Source organism: Anabrus simplex, chromosome 1 (assembly GCF_040414725.1).
Source record: "Anabrus simplex isolate iqAnaSimp1 chromosome 1, ASM4041472v1, whole genome shotgun sequence".
Taxonomy (NCBI): Eukaryota; Metazoa; Arthropoda; class Insecta; order Orthoptera; family Tettigoniidae; genus Anabrus; species Anabrus simplex.
The window spans coordinates 1,165,872,896-1,165,895,958 of NC_090265.1; the positions used below are offsets into that span (position 1 = coordinate 1,165,872,896).

The 23,063-nt window shown below is 37.3% G+C and overlaps 1 protein-coding gene across 1 annotated transcript in view; it reads left to right on the top strand.

Moving 5' to 3' along the window:
• The window catches only part of LOC136877155 (uncharacterized), a 120,918-nt gene that overhangs the window by 44,512 nt on the left and 53,343 nt on the right, over positions 1–23,063 (top strand). Inside the window, exons 3-4 of the mRNA XM_067150968.2 lie at positions 8,940–9,086; positions 16,091–16,373. Of these exons, the coding sequence (XP_067007069.2) occupies positions 8,940–9,086; positions 16,091–16,373 (430 nt within the window). The remainder of the gene's footprint in view (positions 1–8,939; positions 9,087–16,090; positions 16,374–23,063) is intronic.

Below are 23,063 nucleotides of genomic sequence, written 5' to 3' on the forward strand. Positions count from 1 at the left end.
CTTCCGATGCATTTGAGGATATACCAGTGACTTGGCAAGTGTCTTCATAAAATCAAGCCTAGCCATTATCTCAATAAACACTCAATACTGAATAACGTCATTCCCGAACAATAGTCACGGAACTGGTATCATACGTCTGTCAGACGGCGCGATAAGTTTAATACTCACTTATTCAAGGTGAAACAAAGCGAGCGGTACATCACCTTCCCTGCAGGGAAACAACATTCCAGCTGAGAGGTACACAAGGGAAGAAAGCAGTAGGCTGAGGATAGGAGAGGGGATGGCCTTGGGAAAATTTTCGGCCGTCTCACAGACGTATGATACCAGTTGAGGGTTAAGAAACAAACTTAAATTTTTATATTGAAAAAATCTTTCCTCAATCACGGTTTATATGAGGTTCATCTCAAAGCTACTGCTTTACCTGCAGAAGCTCAATGAAATTCCAAGAGCAAACCTATACTAAGTTATCTAATATACTAGCCATTAAGCATTCCACACTAGAAAAGAAACTCAAGTTGCTTTTAGATAAAGCTACATCTAGAAGCTCTCCAATCAAACATGTTAATAATCAAGAACCTACAACTGATCTCTTAGCTCATTTCCATCCTCCCTTAATCAACCTCTCCAATACAGTCTTGGATGAGGATGAAAAAGCTATTCTCTCTAAAGGTCCAAAGCACAATTGGCCATGTTTAAATCCTGCCAACACAGCTGCAAAACTTGTCATTGAGTCAGAAATGGCCATCAGTAGAATGTCACATGACCTACAAGAAGAAAGATTTGATATGAAAAAACAACGTAATAAAACCTTTCTTACCAAAAAATGCACAGTAGTCACCAACAATAGTAATAATATAGAACCACTTAAAGAAAGGAAGAAGATTCAGAACCTCAAAAAGAAAGCATCTGTTAATAATCTTATCACAAAAGCCGACAAGGGCAACACGACAGTAGTTATGGATAGAACCGATTACATCCAGAAAACTAAAGATTTTTTTCCCCAGTGACTCATTTTCAGTCATAAAGAAGGACGCTACACAATCCATTCAAAGACAGTCAAAACAAATTTTAAAATATTCTTCCTTTCTTTTTACTGAACAAGAAAAACAAAAGTTAATAATGATGAATCCGGGTTTGCCGACAGCTAGATCACTCCCCAAAATCCACAAGGCCGGTGTCCCCATTTGACCTATTATAAATTATAGACCTAGTCCTCTTTACAAATTAGCTCAGTTCATTTAGACGTTTCTTGTTCAACATTACAAATTTTTTTCAAATAAATCCACCAAGAACATGACGGAATTAATCAATAGATTGGATAATTTTACTCTTCAATGCTTTCACACTATGCATTCCTTCGATATAGTCAATATGTATCCCAGTATAAACACCAATTCTCTTTTTCCTTATTATTAAGAAGAATCTTTTCGCTAATAATCAACTCACCCGGCGAGTTGGTTGTGCGGTCAGAGGCACGCGGCTGTGAGCTTGCATCCGGAAGGTAGTGGGTTTGAATCCCACTGTCGGCAGCCTTGAAGATGGTTTTCCGTGGTTTCCCGTTTTCACACCAGGCAAATGCTGGGGCTGTACCTTAATTAAGGCCACGGCCGCTTCCAACTCCTAGGCCTTTCCTATCCCATCGTCGCCATAAGACCTATCTGTGTCGGTGCGACATAAAGCAACTAGCAAAAAGAAAGTCAACTCAGCAAGCTAGAAGTTCTAAATTTTATGAACATTCTCAGCTGGTTGATCAACAATAATTACTTTACATTCGATAATATCATTTATAAGCAGAACGGTCTAGCAATGGGGTCACCGGCCTCGGGGATTATGGCAGAGATTTATTTAGATTCCTTAGAAAACACTGCTATAGTTTACAATTTAATGTTCAATAATATTAATTTCTGGGCCAGTATTGTGTATGATACATTCATAATTCTCGATAAACGGTCCACAAATGCACAGTCTACCCCTGGCAATCTCAACAGTTTGGACCAAGATATAAAATTCACCTTAGAGTCCAAGAATAATAATCAGTTAAATATTTTCTACTTAATAATCACCCGATCACTTACCTCTTTTTCATATAACATCTACAGAAAACTAACCCAAATGGCTATCACCATCAGGAATGATTCTTCCCACCCTCAGACTCATAAAACTGCTACTTATAATAGTCTGGTTGACAGAGCTTTTAGAATACCTATGTCAAAAACGAATTTAAATAAAGAACTCAATTTAATCCGTTCGATAGCTAAAAGCAATGGATTCAAGGATGCCTTTATTGAGAGAATCATTAACAAGTTTAGGCACCGCCCTAATACCACCCTTCTGAGAAGTAAACCCAAAGCTAATGTTATTTCAAGCTTCACTTTTACCAATAAAATTCACACTATCATTAACGTCTTTAAAAAACATAACACCAAGATTTCTTATAGAACTAATAATAGAAACATTGACATTCTGCATAACTCCACCTTAATAAACAAAATAATGTTTTTCGTAGTTCCGGAGTGTACAGATTATGCTGTCATGACTCCAGCACTTCGTATCTAGGACAAACAGGAAAAAATTTCAGGATCAGATTCGCCGAACACATCAACACCATCAGATACAATACGTTCTCGGCAATAGGTCAGCATATGAAGGATTTTTCAACATAATTTTACTAACATTGAACAAGATCTCACAGTATTACAGGTTCTCAATAAAGGTCCTTTGCTGGACATTACTGAGAGTTGTTACATTCACCGAGATCAATACTTCAATTCAGGTTTAAATCTCAATGACATCTCTGAGAAACCAAAAATATTGTTCTACTTTCTGATCGCATTTTTCAGACTTACAAAAATGTCCAATAGCAAATAAGTTTTCAAAGCATACACAATACGTTTTTACGTCGTGCTCTCTCACCACATCACCTTACCTAATTCACCTATTTCTTTCTCCCCCTCCCAACCACGTCTCTAACTCAAACTCCTCCCATCTTCTTTTCCTATCCCTACCTATCCTACTACTCCCTCCCATCACCGCCCCTGATTAACTTCTTCCCCTATCGTCGCCATAAGACCTATCTGTGTCGGTGCGACGTAAAGCCCCTAGCAAGAAAAAAAAAAACTTCTTCCCCTTCCCCTCCCAACACAAGTATGTACTGGTCTTGGTGTCATACGACTCTTAGTGTCTTCTCTAACTCCCATACACTTCACGCATGCCGCCAGAGGCGAGTCTCATATTTACTCAGACTTTTTAGGACAGGACCTCATTCGTTTTCAAAAGTTTTTCTAAATTTCCCCTTTTCTCTGTCTGCTTCAGGTCCCACTTCGAACTGAGAACATCTTCTTGTACCCTGGGGCAAATACGGTGTCTGCCTCATTTTCACATAAAATATAATACAGTATTTAAAAATCCACGCAGACCAACTCCAACCATAGTTTTCGTTAAGGGTTATTTTTAGTTAGACAAGACGTGCATTTTACTATGAAAAACGGAGCTTGAAGAATTTTCACATTCTTTCCAGAATTAAAACTTATGTCATTTTAAATTAGGTTAAGTTATTTTATGAAAGAACACCACATACGATTTTAATGACCAGTATTTCAATCAGTGCTTTGACAATGGTTTTTTGACTGAAGTTCCTAACATTTTAATCCTACATTTCAAAACTTGGTGAACTTTTATCAAGAGGATTTTCACTTTGTATAATACATTACTCATTTAAAAAGAAAAAGTGCTATATTTTCAGAAAAAGAGAACTTTTAAGGTAGTGTTATAAGCTATTGTTCCCGGCTCATGTTTTTTAATCATGTCAATTTCCACCAATCCATAAGATTAGTGCACATATTTATTATGCATTGTTTTTGTATCCTTAAATTGTTATTGTCTGTTATCAAGTTTATGGCTGAAGATGGTGCAGACACGCATCGAAACCGGTCTCGTTATTAATAAAATGTTATAATTCATCTTATAACATTGTGTTGTATTGAATAGGTGTACCCCACTATTTTGTTCCCATTATATTCTCGGTTTAATATGGATTTAATATGAAATTCTTAAACTTGTTCGAACAACAGTTACTGCCAAACATAAAGTCCAACAGTGTCATTATAACGGACAATGCCCCATATCACTCTGTTCAGATAGACAAGTCACCTACAATATCGTGTAGAAAGGATGAAATGATGGCTCGTTAGGCATGGCATTGAAGTAGACCGCATTATGACGAAGGGACTTCTTTTGAGTGTCATTGATAACGTTAAGCCCAGGATTCCTCTGTATTATGTCGATGAACTTGCTAGGAAGCATGGCCACGAAGTCGTTAGGCTACCACCTTACTACTGCCACTTCAATCCCATAGAACTCATATGGGTTCAAGTAAAAAATTATATTGCCAGCAACAACAAAACATTCACCATGGCAGAGGTCGCAACACTTGTAGTTGAGGGCATTGGTCATGTAACCCGGGAAAACTAGGAGGATGCCGTAGGACATGTAGGGGGGGATATAGAAAAGGTGCAGAAACGGGAATGATGTATTGACAGTAGAGTGGACGATTTAATTATTCACTTAGGCAATTCTTCAAGCTCCGGTGAAACTGAAAGTGACAGTGACAGCGAGCAGGATAGTACAGGAGAGGATATGGATGAGATAGAGCCCCTTCTAGATGACTGATTGCTGTCGGCAGAGCAGTGAGTACATTTTTCTTTTCACAAATATTTCAATTCAGTGCTTTGTGTACAGTACATGTCTGTACATTTTATTACTGTATTCTGAGCAATTACGGGGGAAAGTCTAAATGTCTCTTTAATTCCATTATTGTCATTCATATTCTGATTTCTTTTCTTGATGAAGTGTCGGCTTCCTGTTGTGCTTATTATACCATAGTTTATTCCTGAATTGTACAGATACCATTCACAATCGGCGTTAAATAACAAAATAATCAATGTGGGTAGTGTTGTTCTATTCTGTATTTAACATGTGCATTAGTTGAGGTTATTGTCAGGAAGTGATGATTTTGTTAGTGATTATGAAATCTTTTATATATATCGATAATGACGTGTTCTGTCTTAAATTATGGAATTATTAACACGAGCTTAGGAACCGGTCGAGGGTAAATGAATTGCATTAGGCCTACATGTTTTATTAAGCACTCAGCCTGTCTGAAAGGGTGGTAGGCCACAAATGGAGGTAACTAGGACAACGCAGCGTACTTCGTAGTTACTGCTTTCGCCGCTCACCTGTCAGACTTCAACTCTCATGGGAACTATTATAGTTAACTGTATTTCTCATTCCTAGGCCTATTTACACAAAAATTATGATGAACCGTCCCAGATATCTCCTCCCACAATGAAGAATAACTTCCTGATATCTTTTCAATCCTGTATTGACTACATACTGTATATCATCAATAAAACATCAGGATCATATTTTTGAAACCAATTTCAGTGGATGGAGCTAACAATTTTTACAAGATTTAATGCCTTTTCACCAATTTTTTAAAAACCTGTACTGTTTATAATACATGTTTTATATTTAGTTACCTTGCAAGAGACCTAATAGACATATATTTTATGTATACCAAAACTCATGTCGTTATCAGGTAATTTATACAATAACTTACTCATTTTTATGTCTTTCCTGTGCTGATTATGGCTCAATTGAGCTGAAACATGTACACTTTTAAAATAAAATGGTAATTAAATAATCAATTATTATAATGTGTAGCATTGAATAGGTGGAAATTTTATACTTTAATTTAGGCTGTATTGATAAAGAAACATGGTGGTGGGATGAAGAAGTGCAGTATTTATTTAAGAAGAAATGGTTGACGTGTAAGACTTAGTTGTGGACATGCCCTGATGCAGACCATGACCATGATCATTCGCTGAAGCAAGATGCTAAGAGAACTGTGGAAGCTACTAAAAACTGTCCCTAGCTGAACAAGACAGGAGGAACAACAAATGACTGTTATCCATCATGATACTGTATCATTAGATAGAGGTAATCATTCATGTTGTTTTACTGTTTTTTTTCCCAAAAGAGAATTAATCATGTCTTAATGTCTTAAACTTGTGGCATTAACATTCTCCAGTTGTATGAGATTTGCGTATTTTAGCTATTTCAAAACTTAGATTTGTGGGCAACTCTTGATTGACTTATTTGAAAGAATGCTATGGGATTATCCTTTACATCTGCATGCTTAGTTTTAAATTATCTCGTAAGGAGGTTTGTTTTCTTAACACAAATGGAAAGTATTTTTTTACACAAATGATGTTCTGAGCAATAGATGCTCTTTCTTCTCCAGTGTGTGGTGAAAATTTATTGTAAATATGAACATTTTCATGTATATTGACCTTTTAGTTTTGTGTTCTATGGTGTGGTGTCAAGCATCCAACTTTGAAGCACTTTTTTCTTTGCAACAAAGAACCAGTAATCAGTTCCAAAACCTTTTCTTGGGCAGGTAAAATAGCTTTGTTTCATCTTATTGTTTTAATTGGCCACATGTCGATCGCTTGTACATTATTGTATTTAACTATTGAAGTTAGTGTGTCGAGACACTGAGATGAGTTATGTTGTTCTAATTATTCATTTATTTAGCATATGACTTTTAGGTTGGGTGTGTCCGAGGACATGTTCAGCTTGCCTGGTGCATGTTTTATTATTTGACGCCCATTGGCGACCTATGCGTCTGTTTGTGGGGTTATGATAATGAGATAGGGAGATGGTGAAATCTGGTGTATGAAAAAAGAAAATTAAGAGTTACAATGAAATTATGGACCCTTAATAATAAATAACATAAATTGGATGAAATAAAAAGTGATGGTGCTTAAAAGTCATTCTTACAATATTTACAAGTTATGAACTTGTTGATCAAATTATAAAATGAAAGTGAAAATATCAACAAATATTTTAAAATCTTGATCACTTTGTAATGGTTAAAAAGTCTTGAGCGTGGCATTTCTAAACACTGGGCAAAAATTGAACATTGACATCTAAAAACATTGATGATAAGATAAAATAATATGTATATTTGATAGTGGCTTGTAATATCAGTTCATAAAATGAAACCGTAAGATACGAGGTACTTAAGCAAGTGGATCTTGCACAGGCACTGACAGAAGAGTAGTTATATAGCCAGAAAGTTCTCGATCTAATGTGGGGCCTAAAGTATGAAAAAAGAAAATGAAGAGTTAAAATGAAATGATGGAAAAAGGGTAAGAAATCAAAAACATAAGTAAGGGACTTACTTTGAGCGGCCTATTGCATGTACAGAGAGTGGCAAGGAACTATGTGCTAGAGCTTACTGGAAGCGTAGAACATGACTAAGGGAGGGAGAGGGGTGGGTCAGGAGGGAGGAGAAGAGGGGTAATGGAAGGGACGCAGTCAGGCAGGCGTGGTGAGGAAGGATGACGCGATAACGTGTTACATATAATCTGAAAGAACAAACTATTTTTGGGAAGTTTAGTACTGTTGAGAATTGAAATAAGAACATCAAATAAAATTCTGGGCTTTTCGTAAATGTTGTTCAGGTTCAGATTCGTGTTGAAATATTGATCTATTGTTAAGTCCTGATCTATTCTGTTGAATTTGTGTTTATAATCCTGAATGTGCTGACCAACTGCAGAAAACCTATTGTATTTGATTGTATTAAGATGTTCTGCATTTCTAATCTTTAAGTTCCTGCCAGTTTGTCCTTTATATGAACTGTTACAGTCATTGCACTGGAACCTATAAACACCTGACTTAGTGAAAGGGTTGGATTTGTTGACTAGGTTGGAATTGTGGAGAATAACCATATTTCTATTGCTAGTACTGAAAGAGATATTAACATTATGTTTCTTGAATAAGTTGGTGACACTGTAGATGTTTTGATTAAATGTAAAGTTTGAAAATGACTTAGGTCTGGAATTATCCTTTATTAAATTAGATTTTGAACGATGTCTGAATTTGTTGATAATGCGTTCTATGAAGATTTTATTATAAGCATTAAACCTAGCTATTGCATGTGTGGTATTGAGTTCTTTATTTAGGTCTGCTTTCGACATTGGAACTTTGAACGCGCGATCCACTAATCCATTGTAAGTAGCACATTTGTGAGAATGGGGATGCATAGAATCTTGTTTTATTGTTGAAGCTGTATGGGTGAGTTTACTGTAGGCTATATTTTATATGAGAATGAAGAAGAGATCCTGGTGATCGTTAAAGCTAAAAAGTTAATAAAACCATTAGCTTCGGAGTCTAGTGTAAATTTGATATAAGGGTCTATACTGTTGAGGTTTGAAAGAGTATTCGGTGCATCGACAGAACGTTTATCGATAACAAAAGTATCATCTACATATCTGGCCCAGAACTTAATATTATTAAACTTATCATTCTTTCCAATAGCATTGTGCTCCAGAAAGTCCATTTCTGCTAAGATACCAGAGGCCGGTGACCCCACAGACAAGCCATTTTGCTGATAAACAACACTGTTAGTGGATAATAATTATTTTATGTTCAAAATCTAAAATAAATTTTGTAGTAATGATGAAAGAATCTATCAAATAATCTTGCGTCGTTTTTGCTGTTCATTACATCAGTAGAGTAGGCCTACATCCATTAACTTTTCTTACATTCAGGGAATTTTGCAGATCTGTCTTTTTTCTTTTTATCAATTTCTTCTGAAAAAGTAAAGAACAGTCTGTGCAAAACATCAGTTTTTCTAGCAGCTTATATAATTTCACAAGAAAAAATCCCGAAAGATTTCATAATTGGAATCATGAAAGTATAAGTAAAGAAATATATTGACTCGTGAAAGTTTTCAGATAATAAAATATGTTAAAGAATATGAAGTTAATGTAATATTACTTTCGGTATTGAGGTATGTTAATACAAGTAGTTTGTGATTATATTTGGTATTGGCCTGTATAAAATTACTGATCCTAATGTGTGATTCTTTTCAGGTGTGGCTTTGGAGTGGAGCCTTCTGCATTACCATGTTTGTGTTGTGGCTGCTTCTCAGTGGTCATCCATTTACTGGAACATGCTTGATCTTTTTCATGCTGATTTTTATGGCCAGTTATGTCATGGAGTTCTACCGTTTATTCAAGGTGAAAACCTGAACCACTTACTATTTACTGATCAGTGAACAGTTGTTTATTATGTGTGAAAAGAAGTGTGTTAAACTTCTTGTAATTTTCTATGTTAGTATTGTGGGTTAAAAATCCTGCAGATTTTTGTCATTTAAGCTCTGTTAACTCTTGAAATGAGAACATTAAACACCTTCATAAAAGGCAATGTTTACTGTGCTAAAATTTATAACTCTTTCTAGCAGGTTATTTAGCTAAATAAATAGGGTACTGAATAGTTAGGAAGAAGTGGGGGAAAATTTCATTTCTTTATGTCCAGTAGTTTTGGCTCGGCGATGATGAATCAATCAGTCAGTCAGTCAGTCAGTCAGGACAAGTTATTTGATTTATATATATAGAAGACTATGCAACTGCATACTGTACACAAAATTACTTTTCGCTTACATATAGTATTACTTCTTATACCTTTGAATAACCATTTGCTTGTTGTGTAATGATTTTGAAGCATGTATTACTCGAAAGCAGTTTCCAATACAGATTCCTGCATCCTATGTGTTCAGACCCTGTGGATTGTCTTCGATGTCACCTTCCAATTCTGAATTGGAGAGAGGTTCAGCTAGTGTCACTCTGCATGTTATTGAAATATAATATTACTTGAACAAATACATGCTTAGCTGCCAGTTGATGCACTAAGAGAATATTTCATCTTAAAGACCGTCATGACACGCCTGGTTAAGTCTTTGTCCTCATCACCACAAGCAAGTACACTTAAACAAGTCCTCGATGGTGACGAACCATTTTGTCAACAGCATTCTAAAGATTTATTTTCTGAAGGAACATCTTAGAGATTGTTGTACAGTACATTGTAACATAAGATGTCGAATCATTTCATCAAAAGAATCTTGTAAATAAATTATCTGTAGTATTTTAGTTATAGTGCAAACCCCATGTAACTGCAAAAATATAATATAATAATTTATCAGGTAATTACTAGGCTTTTCAAAAATGTAAACATCATTTTGTGTATGTTAATCTATATATATGAAGCAAGATGTCCTGACTGACTGACTGATAATCAACGCACAGCAAAACCTACTGGAGATGATATCATGAAAATTTGAGGACATGTTCCTACCATAGCTTAGATGCGCACTAAGAAAGGGTATTTAAAGATTCCTATTTAAAAGGGGTGAAATATGGTTTTATTTTTTGTTGAATTTTTCAGTTTCTGTGAAAAATATTGTACTTATATTCATTCAGATATTTATTTTCATGTATCATAAATACTATTTTTTTAAAAATTTTAAAAATTCTCATTTTAAAGCGGTATAAAAGGGTGATATGTGGTTTTATATTTGCGTTCAATATCTCCGTTTTATGAACAATATTGTACATATATATTCATTCAGTCTTCCAAATTGTCTCAATAGTACAGCAAAAATCTTGCATTTCTTGAAAAGTCAACGGAAATATATTTATTTTCAAGATTTTCCAGATGAAATACTTCCCTTGCGCGCATAATTCTTTGGCTTTTGCCAATTAAAAATGGCCGCGGCACTTTCCAACATATAAGTGTACGCGACAATTCACTCCGCTTTGGTGTATTTTAAGACGGTAATAAACCAAATCCTTAAAGAAAAGAAAATTAAATAACAGTATGTAGGCCTACATGTACGAATGTTTGTGAGTGAATTCATGAGGAGTTGTTTTATGCTGTGCTGATAGCACAACTTTTAAGTCAACAGACTACAGACTGCAGGTATGCAGGTTCGAAACTGCCTGTTGGCGGCTTTTTTTTAACACAGGAATATTGTTTTATCAAGGAGATTTATTACAGTTTTATATTTTGTTAGTGAGTTATGCAGCCGCTTACAGTTTAAATGAATTGTTTCATCCGTACAACTGGTAAAACATGCTAGGGCTAGGCGAAAGCAGTACAAGTTTGGAACGCGCATGCGTCATCAGCAAAGCTGTCTGTGGTTCGAAGATATGTCACTCATATTGACGAAGGAGAGACCGGAGGCAACTTGCATAATATTGTCAACCAGTAATGAAGTGAGTGTGATAGAACTCTTGAGCAATAAGGGTTTGAACCTTGGCAGTCCTTGCTAATAACTGTTCCTCCTCAGAAGAGTACCAACATTTCATATCAGAAGATTCAACGTACTGGTGTGTGATATTTCAAGGAGACAGCTAAATAACAGACTGCAGCGCGATAACGTCTTTTTCATGCACACAACATAATCGCAGTAACTTATCTAAACATTAATGGTGAAGTGTTGCCACATAACATTGTTTCTATTGTAGGTGACGGTGCCTGTCTCTTTAGATCTCTTTCTTACATTTTATATTCTACTCAGTTATGGCAAAAAGAAGTTCGTGAAGCTGTTGTTTCGTAAGCTGTCTCCATTTTGTCCGAAAATCATCTTGGTAATAACTAGTCCTCCTCAGAAGAGTGCCGACTTTTCGTGTCAGAAGATTCAACTTATGGTGGAACATGTGAGTTGACGGCAGCAGGCAAAATATTTCCATTCCGCTTTGAAGTTTATCGCGATCAAAAGTTATACTGGACATTTAGTGATAAAGCCAATATTGTAAAAAAGATTGCGATTTACTGGTAATCTCTCTAACGGACATTTTGAAGTACTGTATATGAATATCTGTGCGAAGAAACAAGTGCTTCATTCGTTGTTACGAAAGTTTTTGAAAAACGTCGTGCTCGATACTCAAATGCTACGAGAAAAATACAATTTAGAAAAGCAGCAGCCACATTTTTACAGAATAATCCTTACACTCATACCATTGCTGCAAGTAAATACCAAAAGAAAAATCCCGAAGTCCATAGAGCAGCAGCAGACACGTACCAGAAGAATAACCCCAAGGTTTATAGAGCAGTGGCACCGACATACCAGAAAAATAATCCTGAGTTTCATAGAGCAGCGGCAGCTACACACCAGCAAAATAATCGCGAATATCACAGGACACCCCTATGTCCAAAAAAGATTTAAATAATGAATTAAACACCATCCGCAACATTGCTAAATTTAATGGCTTTAACAACTCCTTCATTAACCGCATCGTCAACAAATTCAAACACCGTCCAAAAACCACTTTATCTAAAGACACAATAAAACCAACTGCTTTTTCCACCTTCACTTTTACTCAGGATGCTTATAAAATAACTAATATCTTTAAAAAACATAATATGAAAATTTCTTTTAGAACTAACAATAGAAGTCTTGATATCTTACACAACTCTAAATCTCTAAATAAGTCTAATGCTTTTTCTAAATCTGGTGTATACAGATTTAAATGCAACAACTGCAGTTCCTCCTACGTCGGACAAACTGGCCGCAACTTCAATATCAGGTACTCTGAACATGTTAACGCCATTAAATACAACAGATTCTCCGCCATAGGTCAGCACATACAAGACTCCAAACATAGTTTCACCAATATTGACAATGACATAAACATACTTAAAATCATTAACAAAGGCCCCCTCTTAAACATTACTGAAAATTGCTTTATCCACCTTGACCAGTACTTCAACCCTAATTTCAATTTAAACGACATTTCTGAAAAACCCAATATCCTTTTTGACTTCCTAATTCTTCTTCTCAAAAATTCCAAATTCCAAAACCCCAATTCTATTTTCCATGTCTTACATAGTTCCCACCCACATTTTCTACCCCCAATAACCCACCCTCCTAACCCACCTTAAACTACCCCTCCTTCATTTCCGTATCTTATCTTTCCTCATTACCATCTAACTTCAATTTCTTTTATTCTTTCTCTTATTTCACTATCACTCTTCCTCGTTTAATTTATTCTCCTCTTTCAAATTTTTGTCTTGCGCCAACTTCGACTACTTCAATCATAACCTAAAAAATTTTTTTCTTCTTAAAAAATAGCGCACTGTGCATATAAGTTTTCATTTGTTTTCCAATATTGCGCTTTTTACTACATTTTTTTTCTTCTCTCTACAATTGTTTTTTCAAGTCAACTGTTTACCAAGAACTTATCTGGAGTACGGGTGCTCATTCAGTTGTACTAATTGGCGTCGTATATTTTTATATACGTAATTGGCTTCCCGCAGCCGTGACAGGTTCTGGACCTTTGAAACGTTCTCCACTCTACTTTGGTGTTTGGCCGCAGCGCGTGACCTTGAGTGTGCCGCGCTGGTCACCGGGAGCTGGCGGCTTTCTACTACAGATCTGTTCGTCTGCGAATTCAAGCCTTTTTGATCTTCGTATGTTGATTAGTAGTGTTGTGACTTTATGCAGGACAGAATGTGGTGTCGTGTCTTTGTGCCTAACAGAGTGTGGAACTGACCTCCAACATTCATAAACATTTTATATGTTTTTATGGCTGATGATGACCTAGACTAAGGTCGAAACCGGTCCCATTTAAATAGAAATGTGATTGCTACGTTTCTTTCCTTTGAGTATTGAATAGGTTGAACCTCCTTTCCAGTTATTTAATTTTTAATATCACAGGACAGTTCAAACGCGATATGAGCAACATCATCCTGGGGTCCGAAAAGAAAGACGATTGCGTCCATGTAAAATTAAGTTTCGTTCCGGGATTTCTTACGATCGTGAAATTAATTAGGAAGATAACAGCTTGATAACCACTGGTACAAAGATCCATAAATGGCAATTCTGCAAAGCTGTCAAGTGGAAAGATTAAACACCAAGCGTGTGTTGCGATTCTGGCAAGGTTCAGCTGCCACCACTCTAATCTCCACCTGAACCATTGAACAGTTACTAATGGGTGCCCATCCAGATCATGATCATTTCTTTGATTGAATTAGAAAATATAGCAGCTGTTTTCAAATGACATCTTTTGGTGCTAAGCAAGTCATCCAAGCTGGCTTTATGCCAACTTTCAAAGTACACGGTCAAATTTAGCATTCCATAAGCAGTCTATTGCCAAATGCTCATCAAGATCCTGGATTTTTGCAGATTTACTTTAATGAGACAGCTAATGAAATAAATGAAGCATTGCCTACATGTTTTGATGCAAAAGATATAGAGTATAGAGTACAAACGGACGATGCTCTCAGTTATCCAGTAGAATTCCTAAATACTGTTAATCCTCCAGGATTCCCATCTCACAAACTTTGTTTGAAAGTAGGAGCACCTGTAATGTCGTTACATAACCTCAAACCACCTAAATTGTGCAATGGCACTAGATTACGTGTGATGGGGTTAAAAAAAAGTAATAGAAGCTACTGTTATTACAGGTTGTTCTCCAGGAGAATTTCATTTAACAGCGAACTCTGAATGCACGTGAAACTTTTCAATTCTGGCCGAAGCCGGGGCGGGAAAACACATCATTTACGTTCACGTCTTACATTTCTTACGAAAGTCGATTAACGCATAAGGTTGGTTCGTTGGCCTTCAAAAGAAAATGGGAAATAAAATAATATAATGGGACATACCTCAACTATGACGCGAGCGAAGCCGCGGGCAAAGCGCTAGTTTATATATATATATTAAGCACACAATTTTAAGTAGCATTTATAGTTATTGAGTTATAACAGTTTTATATGAATGTTTTGAAGTGTAATCTAGTGAATTCTTTAAATGTGTGATTATGACACATCCCTGGTGAGTACGGTTACAAGCTGTTAACTTCAAATTAACATATTTCTCCGATTCCAAGACTTTTCTCAGAATATGTGAAAAATCAAGAGCCGTCTTGCATTCGCGGCCTGACAGTAATGAACACCACTGGGCAGCTACCACAGTAACCATGATGCTTCTTTTCATTCCCTGCGTGCAAAACTCATTGACAATTATCGTCCACATCTTTATTATACATCGCTAGCCATGGCAACTGGTTCACTGTGCCTCTGTATAACGTCACTGGATCTCGGGTAATAGTGAAGAGAGAATGACATTCTGTTAGCCTCTACAAAAACGTTACTCAAATCTGAAGAATGCCATCAAAACACGAGAGCCTTTGGATTCTGAGAAAGGCTACGGCTACTCAGTGGCAGTACTTGACGCTAGTAAAATGAAGTTTTATAGATGAAAGGAATATTTTCATGATGGATCGTTGTATTGAAAAGATAAGTGGAACAGGTATTGCCATTAAATTTTCAATGGGTTCTTGTTGATATTATGATGCTAGTTTTAAGTTAATGGTTATTAAACACTCGGAAATGAAGATAATTGTGCAGCCGCAAGAAAATACGGCATAGGCCTAACGAAAGCCAACATTTGGCGTAGGCTTGAAGACAAAGATAGCTTAAAAAAGGCGTATGCATTCAGTGGCCCACAATGAGGACATTTTAAAGAAGTTTAAGATGAAATTGCGTGGTATGTGTGCGAAAAACGCAAGGGCGGAATGGCCATACCATGGTGTAATAAACTCCTTCGTTGACCTTCAACGTCCGCGTCTTTATTATACATCACTAGCCGCTGAAGCCCGCAAGCGAGGTGTGCGTTCAGCGGCAGTCGGTTGTACCTGATGCTGAGAGTAAAAGTAATACTTTTATACACAGCAGAAATATTTTCCTGATGGATCGCTTTATTGTAGACTTGTGGAACATGTATTGGTGGCAAAGTTTCAGTGGGTTCTGTTTGATGTTGTGATGCCAGTCTTAAGTTAATGGTTATTAAACCCTTTGAAAATAAAGATTGTGCAACCGCAAAAAAAGTACGGCATATCTAATGCCAATGTTTAGTTTTGGTTTGCAGACAAAGATAATCTGAAAATGCGTACTGTACAAGAAAAGTATTCACATGATTTTACAAAGCACTTTTTAAGCCGGATTTAATTTTTTTGAAGGGAAAAGTGGGGGTCATCTTGGATTCAGAGAAATGCGATATGTATCGAATGGAGAGAAATGTTTTATTCATTGGAATGGTTGAAACCTCAATTTCCATACAAAATGAAGTCCTGCTTATGTAGCATACTTGTATGAGCTTCTATATTCATAAATTTAATGTAATGTCTGTTTTCTTTTAGTTTATGTTCCATTTGTAATATTAATGAGGGAAAACATGTTTCAGGAGGCTGAGGTTGAGCAGCTGATTATTTTAAAAAAGCACTCGGATATTCCTCCTGCTTGTCGACCTGGTGATAGGTCATGGGTCCACTGGTTTCTGGATTCACTGACATCAGTTTACCAGTTCAAGAGTGATGAATGTCAAAAGTATTACTCCGCTCTCACGATTGATCCAATGGCAAAAGTGTCACCAGCTCGAGTATTGTCCAATATCATGGCAGATTTGGTTCTGGCTCCAGCCCATAAAGTGGGTGAGGCTATTGCTGCTTTCACTTCCAGCCTTATGGGTCAGTATACAAGTACAATACTTCACAAGTGATGAATTTGTTCTTTGATATTTCAGACAATAAAGTTATTCTGGTAATCTGTTAGCAGAGAGAAAGAGTGAGAGGATGAGTGTGTCTTACTTTTAAGCATGTTAATTGGTGTTGAACATAAAGACAGGCAATTTAAGTTTCTTAATTATTATTATTATTATTATTATTATTATTATTATTATTATTATTTTAGTTCCGTTTGGGTCTGCTATGAACCACGTGGTTCTTATCTCTAGCAGCTTTCTTCTTAGACCAGTACTCCTTCATTCTTGCATTGTGAATGTCTTTTCGCTCCTGAGTCCATTTCACACCTCCTTCCGGACGTACAGTTTCTTCTGTTAGTGACTGGAGAGTGTTTGATGTTCTGATCAACGTTCTGTACCTATTCCTGTCATAAATTTCACTGGGGGCAATGTCCAATTCTTGAAGGTCTTTTCTGATGAGTCTTGCCCACTTGGCATTAGTTGCTTACCCTCTAGAGATGGTGTGGAAGATTCTGGAGGTGAGCCTCTGATTGTCCATTCTCATGACACGACCATAGAAGTTCAATCTCCTCCTCCTCATAGATGTTGTAATGCTCTCCAATTGTTGGTACAGTTCATTGTTGTGCCTGATTCTGTACTTGCCTTCTTCTTTAATAGGGCCCATGATTTTCCTCAGAATTTTCCTTTCCTTCAGCTCCAGTTTTCTAAGTTGCCCTTTTCTTACCATGTTTAGGCATTCTGAGGCATATAGTACTGACGGTCTCACTACAGTAGTGTAATGCCTGATTTTGGGATTAAGGGAGAGAGATTTGGATTTGTACCTACTCTTACATAGGTGGTAGGCGCTTTCCAATTTGATGCATCTAGTGTTCATGGCCTGATCTTCATTCATGTTTGGGGTTATCCATTCTCCTAGGTATTTGAGGGAGTTAGTCCTTAGTACTGTTTTGTCCCCCCAGTGGGATTGATTTGGGTGCATATTTGATGTTGGTGATAAACTGTGTTTTGTTGATAGCGATCTTCAGCCCTACTTTAGCTGCTATGTGGTCAAGAGAGGATAGTTGATGGATAGCTTCCTCTACACTGGATGCCAGGAGTGTAAGGTCGTCTGCGAAGGCTAAACAGTTGACTGTTAACTTGTCTTTCTTGTAGCCTGTTCTCAGTCCGGAGTCATCCTTTAGCATTTTCGTCCACTCACGAATGACTTTTTTGAGTAGGCAGTTAAAGAGGATTGGAGATAGGCCATCCCCTTGTCTAACACCTGTTTTGATCTCAAAGCTCTGGCTGTAGTGTTGGTAAGAGTTGCTTTAACTAGATTCAAGGTTTTCTTACCTAGCCCCAGTTCAGCAAGTGCCTGGAAGAGTGACTCTCTATCTACTGAATCGTAGGCCTTCTGAAAGTCAACAGATGTTGCCACGAAGGGTGAGGCGCTTAGGTTTTTGTAAGTGATGATGGTTTTGAGGTTCAGGATTTGTTTGGCGCATGACCTTGACTTGCGAAACCCAGCCTGGTACTCCGATGCAGGAGTCCAGTTGAGCCTCTACTCTTGTGAGTAATACTTTGGAGAGTATCTTGTACGTCACTGATACAAGGGAAATTCCTCTGTAGGTGTTGAGATCTGATTTGTCGCCTTTTTTTTTTTTTTTGTAACGGGTGGATGATAGCTGAGGTCCAGTTGCTAGGTAACGCTTCTGTCACCCAGATGTTAGATATGATTTCATGGATACTTTGGATTGACTCCTCATCAGCGTATTTTCAGAGCTCTACTATGATTCCATCCTCACCCGCTGCTTTGTTACATATCAATTCTGAAATGGCTTTCTGGATCTCCCCCTTTGTTGGTGGGAGAGAGTCCGACTTATTTACATTCTGAGGTTCGAAATGCAGTTTCTCCTTGGGTTCCTTTGAATTTAGAAGGTTGTTGAAATACTCTGCTAGAACTGTGGTGCACTCTTCATTGTTCATTTTCAGCTTTCCGTCAGCTTCCAGAAGGTGAAGTGTAGGGGCTGAGTAGGGTGTTATTTGAGATTTTAAAGTTCGGTAGAAGTCTCTAGTGTTGTTTCTTTGAAAATCCCTCTCTGCTTGTTCAATGATATCTTTATTGTACTGCCTCTTGGTGTTCCTGATAATTTTAGTAGCAGTTTTCCTAGCTTCTAAGAAGTTTTTATGGTTATCCAGACTTTTGTTATGGTTCCATTTTAGCCATGCTTGCTTTCTCTCTTCTATTGCTTTGTCACAAATAGTTGTCCACCATGGATGTGTGTTCTTTCTGACTGTCGGGATGGTGGTTGTCGCTGCATCTGTTATTGCCTTCTGTAGTTGGAGCCAATCTTTTTTGTCTTTGTTTTTTGCCAGGGTCTCGGTGAAGTTATTATCTTTCAGCTTTGCTGGATTGAACCTTGGAATTCGGGACTTGATGCAGTGGTTTTCTCTGCTTCTTTTAAGGGGGATGAAATTGGTTTTGATCAAAGAAAGATAGTGGTCTGAATCAATGTTTGCACTTCTCAATACTTTGACATTCAGCACTTGTTTGCTGTGGCTTCTACTGATGGCTACATGGTCCAGTTCGAATTCCCCAAGCATTGGGTTAGGGCAGGGATGGCGAACCTATGCCACGCGTGCCACTAGGTGACACACGAACACGATTTCGGTGGCACACCACATGCACATATTAACGTTTTTATATACGTTTTCTGCTATAGACTATACATAACTCGTGCATCATATAGTAACAAATTTTCATGAAGAAAATTATATACCGAAAATCTAAAGTCTAGCGCCATTAGGATGTGCATTATGGCAAGGCTAAAACACTTATAAGTCCGAAGTCAAGTTAGATAAATATCAGATGCGGCCGACGAGCCATTCCCTCACCCTCATCAGTCAGTTAGTGAAGTTTGGCTTGTGTGTGGTTGCCAGCATCGCGTAATTATTCTTAGTGAGTAACCGTTTATTGTTTTGAGTTTTGTAAGACGAATAGTTGTGAAGAGATTATCCCAATTTCGAGAGTTGGAGAAACTATCGCACTTTATTTCAAAACCTCATACTGCACAAATGAGTGATATTAAGGTCATTTTTTGAGTGGTTAGATGTTGACAGTTTAGAAATGGAGTTGATTGAATTTCAAGAAATCGGTACATGGGTGAACAAATTCGTACAACTTGGTGAAGCATTTGTGAAAATCGAGTGTGCTGTTGATGGTGAATAGTCTCTCCAGAAGGTAGAGAACTTAATACTTGGACAGTGGAACAGCCTTCCACAAATGTTTTCGGTCATAAAGAAACTTGCTATAGCACTAGTTTCTGTTTGGGTCATCATACGCCTGCGAGCTGCTGTTTTCCACAATGAATGTTAGAAACCGTCTTGGATCAGAGCTAAGTGCTTCTCGTGTGTTATTGAAGACAAGAAGTTACGAATCTAATAAAAATGACATGGATACTAAGTGTTTTTGCGTTATTGGCAAAATACGACCACGAAACATGCAATCAAATGTTTTATTTTACAATGTACCGAAACATAATTTGGAATTAGGGATGGAAGGCGTGGTGAAGGAGGGGGGGGGGGGTTGTAGTCATTACAAACAAAAATAACAAGTGGCACAGTAGACAGTTCAGAGTAATAAACCAGTCTTAAAATGGCACACTAGTTGGAAAAGGTTCGCCATCCCTGGGTTAGGGCATCTCCAAGTCATGGCTTTCCTAGGAAGGCATTTGAAAGCTGTAGATTTGAGGACTAAGTTGTAATTTCTGCACAGGTCAATCAGCCTTTCTCCATTCCTGTTGGTCCTCTTGTGGGCTGGGTAATCTCCAGCTATGTTCTTGAATTTTCTCTCTTTGCCAATCTGGGCGTTAAAGTCCCCCATTAAAATAGGTAGGTGGTGCTTTGGGATCTGGTCCATTGTCTCTTCGAGTACCCTTCAGAAGGTTTCCACGTTTTCGGTATCTTTCCTGTTGGTGTTATTAGTAGGTGCATGGAAGTTAACGACTGTGTATGCTTTGTTGAGAGTTTTAAAAGCTGTAGTGGACGTTCTTCCATTTGGAGATGAAAAGGAGATGATGGAGTTGATCATTTTGTTGCTGTCTATGAAGCCTGTCCCCAAGTGGGGCACATTCTTCATCACTCTTTCACCAAGTTGCCCTTTGTAGATCCGATAACCTTGTGATTCTATCACTTCTTGATCAAGGAATCTGGTCTCTTGCACAGCTGTTATCAGGATGTTGTGTTCAGTTAAAACATCTAGTGTATGTTTTAGTTTTCCTGTCTCTTGGAGGGATATTATGTTGATGGTCGCCAAGAACTTAAAACGTTTCTTCGTCTCACATGAAGGTGCAAGCTCCCCAGAATCCAAAGGCTTGCTTGCCCCATCAAAACTGGGGGTGGAGTTTATACCACCTGGGGTAGTTTTTCCGTTGGTCGTTTTCTCCATGTTGCGAGAGTTAAGAAAATAAATTTAGAGTGGTTACACGCAGGTAACAATTTAACTGTCAAGGTTGTAAGCTTTGAAGCCCCCAGCACTGATCTGTTCGCCGACCCAACTTCCCGCTGGGATTGGTACTCAACCTTCCACTGGGTTGCTCGGCTTAGCAGGGGCACCTCGTGCAGATTATGTGCTGGAGTTGGAGTGAAAGAGGCTAGTTGGATTCTCTTGCTGAATCCAATATTTTCATGTTGCAGATGATTGGCAACAACGCATTTCACTCCCATTTGCCAGAGCCATAATGACTCCTCCCAGGTTGATTCCCAGGACCTATTATTATTATTAATTATTATTATTATTATTATTATTATTATTATTATTATTATTATTGTTGTTGTTGTTGTTGTTGCTGTTGTTGTTGTTGTTGTTGTTGTTGTTGTTGTTGTTGTTGTTGTTAGATTGAAAGTGTGAGTTATGATACCAGTTAAGTGGCAAAATCTTATAAAGAAAGAGGATTCTATTTGAATGTGCATTCCTATGTGTGTTACATGTATTGATGTGCATGTTGTAAATTAAGAAATTTTCTGGTGACCTTGATTGGTCAGACACTTTCCAGCCTCTTGTGAGTTGTATAGGAAAGCTGATGATTTTGTGTTCTTTATTGTTGTCTTTATCATGCACAGTTTGTTTTACAATTTGCCCATACAAATGATACTTTTTTGTTTGGTCATTTCAAACATGTTTCATAATGTATTATTTTTTATTATTCTTTGCTGGTTACATACGTGCCTTCGAACTTAAGTCGCCCCATTTACTTGGGGTCTGTATAATATGTAAATCTCAGTCTTATAGCCGGATGCACTTTGCGACACCAACTCTATAGGAAAAGAGGTATTCACTGTTGTGTTTGTGTGGTGGTTAGCAGAGTGTTATATTGTGTGTAAATGAAAAGATGTATATTAACACAAACACTCAGTTGTTAAGCAAGAGGAAGTGACCAGATGCACCTACAATCCCAGGCTCTGCTGTGACTGGAATCCAGAACCCTCGGACCATTCAGCCAACGAACCAGTCTGTTACATTACTCTAACATATGTTGCTTGTTTGTGATTTGTAGAAGTGCAGTGGTTTATTTTAGTATTTTGTCAGAAATATGGAAGGAGAACGAAACTTATAAGATTGATTAAAAATGTAAAGCATTTAAAAGCCTGGGAAGAGAGCTTGTCTGTTATACATGCATTATAACTTTATGTAGATGGAATTCCTTGACATGCCTGAAGAACCCCACAGTTATAGATAGGGCCCGGATGTTTATGCAGTAATAGGTTAGAATGCAAACGTACTGAAGCGAGTAATAAGTAGTGTGTACCTGCACGACAGTAATGCTATGAGGTTTGCATAAACATTATTAGTTCGGTCCATTACAGTAGAACCCCCTAGAATTTATGTTACTCCCACTACATTACGTTAGAGCGGGCTAGTCGACATTTCCTAAATTCTAGAGGTTCTAATGGGCCGAACCCCTAATGTTTACGCAAACCTCATAGCATTACCGTCGTGTGAGTAGACTCTACTTATTACTCGCTTCAGTAAGTTTGCATTCTAACCTATTACTGCATCAAATTCCGAGCCCTAGTTGTAGATATAAAAATTAGTGATACTGTAGTTTGGTCATAATTCATGTGGAAAATGTTTGAGCAGTGGCTTTTCAGTTAAATTATTGAAAAAAATTGCTGTTATAGTTCTTTTCTCCTACAATATTTCCTTAAATCCAAAGAAGTCCTGTGTAGCTAGATCATATTGTACTTCAAAAACCTTGAGTAATCTCCAAATGGTTAATGTATAATATGTTTCCAAAATAATGGTGTTATATGTTTCTGCTGAGTAATGAGAATTCACAGTGGGGAATATATTTTGACGTAGGGCAAGTTAATTCGTCACGCCTGATACCTTGATGCGGGTAATAAAGTAACTTGTCCTGCCCATTATGCGCATATGTTTACGTGGAAGGTTAGTTAGCTAGTCCTGGCCATTTTTATTTTATGATTCGAAACATAATTCAGTGTTTTAACATGACACTAAAAGTAATCTGTAAAGTGATGACGTTGTATAATACTGACATTGTCATTTCATTATTTGAATGTGTCTCATGACAATTATAAAGCACAAAAGTCTCATAAGTATGCAGTTAACAATTTAATAAGGTTATTTTCTTAATATTGAATGTTGTTATAGGCTACGTTGTTAAAGATAGTTGCT